The 10,574-nt window shown below is 35.1% G+C and overlaps 2 protein-coding genes and 1 non-coding gene across 4 annotated transcripts in view; 2 read left to right on the plus strand and 1 right to left on the minus strand.

Annotated features, from left to right (window-relative positions):
* Positions 1–6,432, minus strand: part of LOC100180833 (TATA-binding protein-associated factor 172) — a 22,766-nt gene extending 16,334 nt beyond the window's left edge. Inside the window, exons 1-16 of the mRNA XM_018814536.2 lie at positions 6,301–6,432; positions 5,696–5,760; positions 5,298–5,424; positions 4,478–4,598; positions 4,205–4,330; positions 3,724–3,835; positions 3,545–3,611; positions 3,361–3,479; positions 2,997–3,093; positions 2,559–2,717; positions 2,135–2,230; positions 1,840–1,918; positions 1,537–1,634; positions 991–1,128; positions 586–710; positions 211–328 (exon numbers count right to left, since the gene is read on the minus strand). Of these exons, the coding sequence (XP_018670081.1) occupies positions 211–328; positions 586–710; positions 991–1,128; positions 1,537–1,634; positions 1,840–1,918; positions 2,135–2,230; positions 2,559–2,717; positions 2,997–3,093; positions 3,361–3,479; positions 3,545–3,611; positions 3,724–3,835; positions 4,205–4,330; positions 4,478–4,598; positions 5,298–5,424; positions 5,696–5,721 (1,608 nt within the window). The 5' untranslated portion in view covers positions 5,722–5,760; positions 6,301–6,432. The remainder of the gene's footprint in view (positions 1–210; positions 329–585; positions 711–990; positions 1,129–1,536; positions 1,635–1,839; positions 1,919–2,134; positions 2,231–2,558; positions 2,718–2,996; positions 3,094–3,360; positions 3,480–3,544; positions 3,612–3,723; positions 3,836–4,204; positions 4,331–4,477; positions 4,599–5,297; positions 5,425–5,695; positions 5,761–6,300) is intronic.
* Positions 6,433–7,375: 943 nt separating this feature from the next.
* Positions 7,376–7,448, plus strand: trnak-uuu. Its single transcript has one exon. It is a non-coding gene; the product is annotated as a tRNA-Lys (tRNA).
* Positions 7,449–7,695: 247 nt separating this feature from the next.
* The window catches only part of LOC100178716, a 6,131-nt gene continuing 3,252 nt past the window's right edge, over positions 7,696–10,574 (plus strand). The window contains exons 1-6 of one of the 2 annotated variants that reach the window (XM_002127956.5): positions 7,709–7,916; positions 8,189–8,398; positions 8,871–9,035; positions 9,475–9,618; positions 9,817–9,881; positions 10,157–10,279. In XM_002127956.5, coding sequence (XP_002127992.1) covers positions 7,854–7,916; positions 8,189–8,398; positions 8,871–9,035; positions 9,475–9,618; positions 9,817–9,881; positions 10,157–10,181 — 672 coding nt within the window. In that variant the 5' untranslated portion in view covers positions 7,709–7,853 and the 3' untranslated portion in view covers positions 10,182–10,279. Of the gene's footprint in view, positions 7,917–8,188; positions 8,399–8,870; positions 9,036–9,474; positions 9,619–9,816; positions 9,882–10,156; positions 10,280–10,574 lie in introns of those variants that run through there. The other variant, XM_009862225.3, reaches the window with a different exon arrangement.

The raw sequence follows: 10,574 nt of genomic DNA on the forward strand, positions 1-10,574 counted from the left end.
GATTTAAACAATGACAATAGTAAAACACAGTTTACAGTAACAGTTAAGATGAACTTTGGCTCTGCTTAGTTGTATCCCTTACATCAGGGTAATAGCGAATTTGGCTTAATACTGGGGAGCAAAAAATATGATGTCATCCTGTTTTAATAGTTAGGGTGACATAACACCCCTGGCCCCCATAACTTTACCCCTTTAAGTTTGTACACGTACCTCTGAAGCCTCTATAACTACCAGCATTGTAGAAAGTGCAGCTTCTTTCACACATGTTAACACATGGTGGAAGAATGGTAGTAACCGCAACACTAAGACTCTGGGTTCAAATCCCTGGCTGGGAAGTAAAATAAACTATCAGAGATTATTTATTTTTGTGGATGAATTGTAAAACAAAAAAAGACGTTTTTTTATAAAAAAAAATAGTAAAAAATATGTCACAACAAAAACTATATTATTACAAGTTTACTACATATTTTATTCACTTTAACGGCTGGGCAGTGCATATACTGGACCCTAAAACCCCACAATTACAAGAGTATAAAATCACAATAATTTTGGAAATAAACACGCACATACAAACCATGCACCTACCATATAATATGAAGCGGTAATGATTTGATGAGCTTTGATAATAGAAGCAGAACAGATTGAGTGGATGCTGTTAGTTCATCATATTCGCTCAGTGAGTTCCACAACACAGACAGAAGCTTGTTTAACTAGAAATAAAACTCGATAAAATTTTGCTTTTTTAAAAACAACACAAACGCATTTGTAGATTTAAAAATATTAAAAAATTTAAAACTTTTCTAAAGTAAGATAGTTCATGTACGTAGGAAGTTAGGAACCTTGCATATATATAAAAACAAGGCCCCTAGAGACAAACCACTAATTTAAAACGATGGTAATGAATTATTGTGGTAAAAATATTCTGCCAATAATTTATGTCTTTTCGCTTACACGCATAAATATAAAAGTAACAGCATTTCAAAGCCTTACCGCCGGTTCTTCTGTCATCAAATGGTCAGTTATTGGTAGCAAACATTTTGCTGAAACATTTCTAACGTCACCGTCTGCGTCCGATAAACCAGATAATATGGAAGGGAAACATGCCTTGAATAAATCAGCCTGAAGGTCCTGTGTAAAGTGTGGTACAGTGATTATAGTGTATTGCTCAATAAATAACAACTATTTATACTGTTTGTGCAACGACAGTCATTAGAACATGGGTGTTCTATTTCATACACCTTATATCTGCTTACCGAGATACCGTATCACTTTTTGATTAACAAATGAATGACACTTATATATGAGGAAATGGGTCAAATCTGGCCTAAATCCCAGGTCTTCGATAAGGATCTTACCCTCATAAAATGGACACCTAATTATCCTGTGGGGGAACAAAAAGTATAAAACAGTGGTCTTATGTTTGTGTACACTTCAGTTCATACCCGCCTATGAGTTAACACTATATAACTTTGTGGGTAATATTTTTGCAAATATTCAATGCCCATGGGGGTATTTCTTTAAAATATTATTTCTTACCAGTTTGACAGCAATAATATATTGCACACACAGCATTGCCCCTTGTCGCAACTCCCATTGTGGCTTGGTGAGCAAATGTAAGAGAACTTTCACAATATCTGGGGATATAAAAAAATACTGTTAGTATATAAATACTGTGCAAGAAAATGTTGTATGAATGAATAAAGGTAAATTATTTAGCGGGGCAACAACAATCTTTATAACACAGATGTTCTGTTTTACACACTTTGGCTCGCTTATAAGATACCACGTAGGTAACTTTGTTTTGTTTTTTTTTCATGTTTTAAATATACAATAACCTACCAAATATATGATCTTTATGTAGGTGTCCCGCAATGACACCTAGTGTCTGGGCGCACGATTCTCGAACTGGAGCAACAACCTAGAAGAAGTATTGACCTGTATTAGGTTTGTAAACCAACTAATACAACTATTGTAAACATATTAAAAATCTGGAAAACAAAACGATCAATAAATACATTTACAAAAGGTACATAAAAAGCATCTAAAGGAACTAAAAAAAAACATGTAAAAACATCTAAAAAAATTGAAAAAAAAAGAAGGACAAACAAGCTTCTAAACAGGTAGTTTGTTTCACCTGATCTGATATGTAATCTGCAAAGCGATCAAGCGTGATGACACAAAGTAACCTAATGGCAAGGTCAGTCAACCATGACTGGTGGTGATCAGTCAACTGGAAAGTAAATTTGTAAGAAACTTGACAGTGAACATGAGGTGTATGAATACATCATGTGTGTCTGGTGTATAAGAAGATACCCATGTTATAACTTAACAGCGGGCATGAGGTGTATGAATACATCATGTGTGTCTGGTGTATAAGAAGATACCCATGTTATAACTTAACAGCGGGCATGAGGTGTATGAATACATCATGTGTGTCTGGTGTATAAGAAGACACGCATGTTATAACTTGTTCGTGGGCATGAGGTGTATAAATACACAAAGCCCATCTCATTTCAACAGCAAACAAAGCACATTATGAAATCACAAGCCCAATTCACCTCATCATAATTCATTCCTCTGATCTTGCCACACCCCCCTCCATGCTTGATTATGATTTGTCGAAGTGCTATACACGCCCCATGTCTAGATTCCCACAATGAACTTAACAGTAAGTTCATCAAATTACTGGAAATCCATTCCATTGGCCACTCTGTCCACTGTGGAAAACGCTTGTGAAAGCAATGCTAAAGTACACACCAATACACAGTAAAGTAAACCAAAGATTCCAAAAACTTTCTCTCTTTTTTACACCAATAAAGATTTCCTAAATAGGATATCAAACAGTAACCAAACTAATTTGCTTGCGTACCACAAGACCTCACCATACTACAAGTGGTAATCTGACATAGGTAACTATTTCTATAAAGTATAAACCATAAGCTTTCAGAACATGTATAGTGTATATTATATGAAGATATGAAACCAGTTTATTTTACCTCATCAGATGAAGAGTTATGCTCCGGTATTTGATCCGGAGGTATTCCGAGGTTTTCCTCTTCTTTTATCTTCTTCCTAGATGGTTGGTCAGGATCTCTGAAGCAAATATATGATAGAGTGAGAGTTATAGACATCACAAAGATATTGTAAAAACTTTATACCTTTGACATTTTTTAAAAGGTAAGGTTGAGCTGGCAAATGTTTTACGCCAAAAACAAAAGGTTTTTCTGACCAATTGTTCTATAGTTAAATACTGACTGTTTATTTATGATTGTATTTATAGTTTTTTAATGAAAATAAGATGTACCCTTATTAAAAACAAAAGAAACAATCTTTGTTATAGAAACACCATTAAAAACTTACGGTTTTGAATTATCTCGGCTTTTTTGTTTCATAAACAACTTTGCTTTTCTCTTTGCTCGATTCCGTTCTCTACTGCTCATTCCTTCGGTAGTTAATTGTGACATCATAGTTTTGCATGTCTGTGACAATTAAATAAAAACTGCTCATTAAAAATTGTTATTTCAGCAAAAAAATAATTTTTCACCTGTTTTACCGATGGTGCTTCCTCTTTTATTTTGATCACAGATTCATTAATAAGAAGATCATCGTCACTGAAAGAATAGAGAACGTTAAAAAATGGAAAAAAAGAGAACTATAAGAAAAACAGGACTCATCCTAACGTATCATAGACTAAATAAAAGAAAACTAATGCAACAGATTTACTTGAAAAGTTCTTTAGAAGTAACTCCCATGCTTGCGTTGCCGGGCAATGAGAGACCAAGTCGTTTTTCCAACATTTTACGTTGTTTTGTCACAATATCTTCACCTGTCATTCCTAGTAATGATAATAAAGTTCATAAAACACTGAATGTAATATACGACTGTGGGGTAAGATGGATATCGTTAGCACATATATAGTCCATAATTCTTAATCAGCTTTTGAATTTAACTTGTTTATTCTCGTGTGACAGGAAATCGACAGTCGTTGTAACTTGGGTTAATCTGTCATACACCTAATGGCAACTTTAGGAGTTACCACATATGTAACTTTGTGGGTGATTGTTTTTTTAATGTATGGCCAACATTTAGACAACCCATTAGTGACCACTTGGTTTTCAACAATTACCAACCCATGCCAACTTTGGCTACAACTTTATATCCCATGGTATCCCCTTAGTAATAATCTAATGCAACACACACACACCCTCAGTGGTAGGCATCATATATTCATCTCCTGTTGATCCAAGCAAGAGGTGGGAACCCGTTAACACACGGTCAACGTCAAACTTTGCAAACGTTAACTTTGACTCATCAATTGGGAAATCTGGCTCTGTAAAAAAGTAACAAGACATGTCATGGGTTTAACACCTATATCTCTTATTTGATTCTCTTCTTTTCATAGTTCATAATTTTAAGGGGTTTTAACGAACAAAAATAAAAACGGTACAAAAAATAATACCGTTATTCAATCTTTTACCTTGGGAATTCTTCTGACATGGCTTTGGTTCCCATTTAGGGACTTCCCCCACCACGGCAGCTATGGATTCAGAAGCCGCAATCCTGGTGTCCCATTCAGTGTGTTGAATGTAAACTAAAAGCTGGTGGTAGTAGAATATTAACACGAAGCTTGAATTAATGAAGGTAACTCATTCACAGGGCGGGAAATTTTTGCCACAGTCATATATAACTATGGAAGTATTTAATTTTAAAATTTTTACATTGTTTTTTTTAATGCATGGTTGACAATCGAGATAATTCATAATGGACCACTGGGTTGGAGCAATTGCCATAAAGTTATTGCCCAAGGACACATACGCCAACAATGGTAGTAGTGACGAGCCTTTGCAATAACATTTAGAACTTGAAATTCTATCATAAATTGCTAACAAAATCATAAATTAGTAATTAAAAGTCTGTGGCACATTAATTTCATGGTAGAACTGGCATTTGTCATTCAAAAATAAGAATACAGTAGTATTTATATGCCACACGCTTCAGGTAACCTATTTTTAATTATTAAACTTGTAATTATTGTTTCTAAAGTATATCGGGTTAGATACTCAATACTGCTACAACTGTGGACATGTGTGGGCATATAATGTGAAAGTTAAAGCTATCCATGGTATATGTACCCATGTTAAAACTATGTTGTTGCCCTGCTACGCGAGTATAAAAAGTGCCAATCATTCAAAGTTATCCTATTCTGTTATAGGCCTACTCTATATGGGTGGAATGTTTGTTGAGGGCCTGGGATTACCCTAAAAAATGACCCATTATCCTAAAAGGTAAATAACTACCTTTGCTAGTAAATGGTTGAGTTCTTGTGGATGTTTCTTCTGTACGTCTCCAAGTTGTTTAGCAGCTGCTTTGCGTGCCACAGAACTGGACCCACTTTCAAGTAATGTAAAGACACGATCTAAACGACTGAAAATTTAAAGAAGTGAGTGTTAAATTGGCCGATTCCTTTATTGTTATTACACAATAATAGAGCACCTGTTTAATTCATTAAGGCTCAGCAATTTCGTGCATTTTTATTTTTTATAGTCAATTTTAATGGATCCCTGGTTTGTTCAAACAAAAATTATACAGTGGGTACTATGGAGTCTTATGGAACACTTTTAGACCAAATTTCACTGGTTATGGGATGAAGAATTATCTTAGATTAAATGACTACCAATATGTATCTAATACATACCTAAGAGATGAAGGCTTAGTTGACATTTCAGTTGGTTACGTTATCCGATTGCGATTCCATTTTAACTGAAATACAAGGAAATAGTTACTATACGACTATATGAGTAATATATTATTTGTTCTATTTCCACTCTAAACGGAGGAGGCCCTACCCCAAAGCTTAGTGTAGAGGACCGGAGGTTTGGTACTTGATATTGAACACATATGCCATATTTAACACATTCTTTAAAGTGCTTCTATATTTAGAACATTGCGAAAAGAAGATGCACATATTTAATCGGAAGGAGAAAAAAAAGTGTGTCCAATTTTACATTAAAATATTTCATAAAACATCTTACATGTGGTATATTACTTGTATACCTCAAGGTTGGCTAAGTAACCACCATAGCAACACATATATAGAGTATAACAACACATTGGCATAAAATTAAGGTGTTACAGAGATTTAATCAATTATACAGCAAGTTAACACGTTACAAAAGCAAAACGGACGGTTTTCTTAAAAACTGCTGAATTCAGTCAACTTAAATTATCAAATTAAACGACCATAAATACAATATTCATCAAAATTTTCACTTATAAATACAAATAATGTTAAAAACTTACGTTTTTAAGATAAACCAATGTATATCTGGTTAAGAGAATCCGTTTCTTTCGCATTCAAAGTTACCAAAAAATTCGGCCATAAACACGACCTTCCGCCTCGGTGTCGGCACACCGAGTGTTTTTATACTTGGTGCCATCTTGGTTTTATCACGTGTCGTGACTCAATACTCGATTCTGATTGGTTGACTGCTTGTGTAGGCAAAGGGTAATTTGACGTTTAATATTTTTGTTTATTTCAGCGTAGCTTCACAACAGTTTGCAAATAATTTACCCTTATTGAGTTCAATACGTCGAAATTTATGACTTAGATTCATTTAGAATGTTTACTTTTATGTTACAAAAAAAATTTAACAACATATTTGTTCGAATTTTCGTACCTTTTGCCAAAATTTTGTTCGGGGTTAAAAATCGTACACACGATTCAGCGAAAACACCAGCTTGAAATGTATTTACACACATTTACATTTAATATGCATGGCGATTGGCGATATACACATCAACGTAAATTTTCAAACGTTAAATAATTCATAACATGTCTGATGTCAAGATTTGTAGATATCGTACATAAGGCGGTAGCCTATATTTAACGCTAGCTTGGCGTGTAAATGAAGTTATACACTATGGATTTAACAGCTAGAAATGGCTTTCGTAACATGGTGGCGAAATTGAATGTAGAATATTAAAGTTTGAGGTCATACGCACGCCTATACAGTACATATTGAACCTGGAATAGTTTCAATTAATCAAAGCTGGCCGTTTCATTAATTTATTACAACCAAAATGATCGATTCTGTGTGGTTTTGATCGAAGAAATTAGCATATAAGTTTGCCCATCGATTAAAGGCAGGAAACTCACTTGCACTTATTAGAAACGTACAGTAACATTGTTTTGTTTCCTAAACCAGTCAAAGAATTAATAGCAACACTGATAAAAAGAAGTTGATTATGTATAAAAAGAGTGGCCTAGGCAGGAATAAAATTTAGTTCTGATTTGCCGGCAGACACAGTACGCTTTCAGTCAAATTTAGTAACTAGAGAGGAATGCAATCGTTTATAGCGCAGTCGGCATCGTCGAGCCCGGTTAGCTCAGCCGGTAGAGCGTTGGACTTTTAATCCAACGGTCAAGGGTTCAAGTCCCTTATCGGGCGTTCGCGTTTTGAGTAATTTTCATTTAACTTTTTCTCGCCTTGTGAAATTTTAATTAAGCTTTTCCCGTAGTCCTACAGCATGACGGCAAATCTAAATGGCTCGCATAGTTCGTGCCGTTGACGCTATTGAATAATTCATTTTAGGCAAGTGAATATAGAACATACTTCGGCAGTTCAGATCGAACATGGCGAGACATAGGTTGCTTGGCGAGCTTATAAAAGCAATACGTGTAAGTGAATACTGGTAAACCGAATGGGTCTTGTACAAAAGCGCCTTTGGTTGGGTTATTGTACGTGTTTTGTTTTGCCCACTGTTTGAAATACGATATTTTATCTCCAGTGTGCCAGTTGCGAAATGTAGAATGTAGATCGAACATAGTTTTCGAAACTAAGTTTTGATACAAAATGGGCCTCAGCACCAAAGTAAAGGAAGACATTTTAAATGTGACTATATGCTCTGTAGTTTTGGTAAGTAAAATGTTTTAAATATGCATAGAATATTGTGGGGAAAATGGGATATCTTTATAGCACATGATATCCCAATATCCTGATCGTGTTTAAACAATTAACAACGGTCTATGGAAGTCCTTAGGATATGGTTTTAAAATTCTTTGAATGTTCTTTAATTGTTTATTATTACCAAATGGGACGAGAAAATAGAACGAATAAGTGTCTCATCTCTCTCCACCTTACTATAGCCTACCTTGTTAATCGTTTGCTTTTAAATAATTTATTTACAGGGTGTTTTGATGATTGGACCCATTATCTTCACATATCTTGAATTTATGAACTACTGGCCATTGAGCCATGTAATAACTACAGCCGGACTTACGCATATATTGGTCAACTTGTTCATAATGCCAGTTTCATGGATCGTTATGTTTGTATCAATACCTTTACTGTTACCGGACAAACAATTCAGTTTTCCTGTAAAGCGCTATCGCATCACGGTAAGTAATTTAACAACATTGGTTTTAATTTATCCCTTTACTAATAACAATTAAGGGTTATGTTTAATTAATATAGTAGGGTATAGGGAAGATGGGACACATTTTTATTCTATTTTCTCGTCCCATTCAGTAGTAAACAAAGAACATTCAAACAGGTATAAAACTGTATCCTCATGACTTCCATAGACTGTTGTTAATTGTTGAAAACACGATCAGGATATTTAGATACTGCGGGCTAAATATGTCCCATCCCCACCCTATATACAATTATTATTCAAAGAAACGAATGAAGTCTGATCGTGTTTTGAACAATTAACAACCCCTTATAGAGTCGCAGATCTGAAGTCAAAATTCATCTGTAAATAATCTTTGTTTACTACCAGATGGTAAGAAAAGATAATAAATGAACATCCCATCTTCCCCCATCCTACTGTATAGTTTCTAGAATTAAATAAAAACCTAAATTTTGCAGATGATTTGCTTAACGAGTCTATGTTTACTTGGTACCCCAGCGAACCTCGTTGTATTCACACAAGTCTCATTACCATCAACCGTAAATAAGGCCATCGGTTCAATAACGTTAGCTTACAATAACGACACGACCTCGATTTTAGCGTGGAATGAAATCAATTCACGGGTAAGTTATTATTATTGCTGCTGCATTCTGAGCGTTGGTAAATCCAGCACAGTAGTTATTATCTAACTATATACAGACATAAAGGGTATAACACCAGAGAATACGCGTTCCAGTATATGTCTATATATCAAATACATGTATGGAGTAGGCGGGCCATGGGGTTACGTATGTAATTATAAGTGGGTGATTGTTTTGTGTGTATGTAGGTTATAAATGTCGATTTGGACAACCCGTTATTGACCACTGGGTTAGAGCAATGACCATTAGGCGTCATGGCCAAGAACACACATACCCACAAACGAAGCAGTATCGATATGAATGAATAAAAATATATAAGAAACCTCTTGGTAAAAGGCCGCGGGCCTATAAATATAATTAAAGGAGAACCCGCGTATACACCCATAGCATTATAAAGTTTATCTCTGCAATATCCCTACAGAATACATGCTGTGGGGTTAATGGGCCTGAAGACTGGATAGCAGCTGGTTTCGCTAAACCCCAATGCGCTGGTTACACCATGGGATGTTTTAAAGCCATAATGACAAGCTATTTCGTCATGTGGACAATGAGTTTGCTTGCTCAGGTATGTATTTCTAACTATGAGATTTAAGATTGATTATCCTGAACGGGTCGCTTTTATCTTCGGATGGCGGAGCAACCACAGCGTGTTCTAAAACGGGTGTTTTATTTTATACGTCTTATACCCGCTTGCTAATGACGTAACTGTGTGGCGATTGATAATTTTCACAAGCCATAACATTTATTAATATTTTTGTTCTAGGTTTTCGGATTGGTAATTGGTGTGGCAAAGTATTTAAAACACTCGTGGATATTTCAACAGAAAAGGTAACTGTTCTACTTGTAAGTTTCTATCGTTTACCTTCCGGGAACGACTGGTGCGATCCATGCGGTAGCACCCTGGCGTTAGTACAACTCAGGCCTTATTCTCGTAGTATCTCGCCTGTATAAAATATAACTCATTACAGAATTGGGTAATGGGCCAACTCTGGGCTAAATTCCAGGTACCTTAGCGTGCCTTTTACTGTCGAACCTCACCCATACAGAATAGAAGCCTTTGGTTAATGACGACTTCTAGTTTTTGAAACAATGTTTTTCCACAGCAACAAAGTCCAAGGCAAAGAGTGACGTCACGAAGAGTCTTCATGACGTCACCAAACAGATTTCCTGACGTCACCCAAGAAGTTCAAATATTTTTTGCAAATAAACCAAAAAAATCTGAACAATTTTAATTGAAAATACAAAATCTAGAAAGCATTGGAAAAATAACAGGAAAAGCGAGTCAAAACACAAGCGTATATAAAAGTGACAAACAGAAGACAGATATATATATATTTCAAAAATAAAGACACTTATAAAAATATTGCTAACACAATTGAAACAGCTTTAAGATTCATTTCATCTGCATAAGCCATAACCCATAAGCTATCTATGCACTTCAATATCACTGACCTGAACCTTAATGCCTATTAGTGTAATTAATATATGTTTTCGCTCCTTCAGTTATTAAAATGTTATTTT

Source organism: Ciona intestinalis, chromosome 12, assembly GCF_000224145.3.
Source record: "Ciona intestinalis chromosome 12, KH, whole genome shotgun sequence".
In the NCBI taxonomy this organism is placed as follows: Eukaryota; Metazoa; Chordata; class Ascidiacea; order Phlebobranchia; family Cionidae; genus Ciona; species Ciona intestinalis.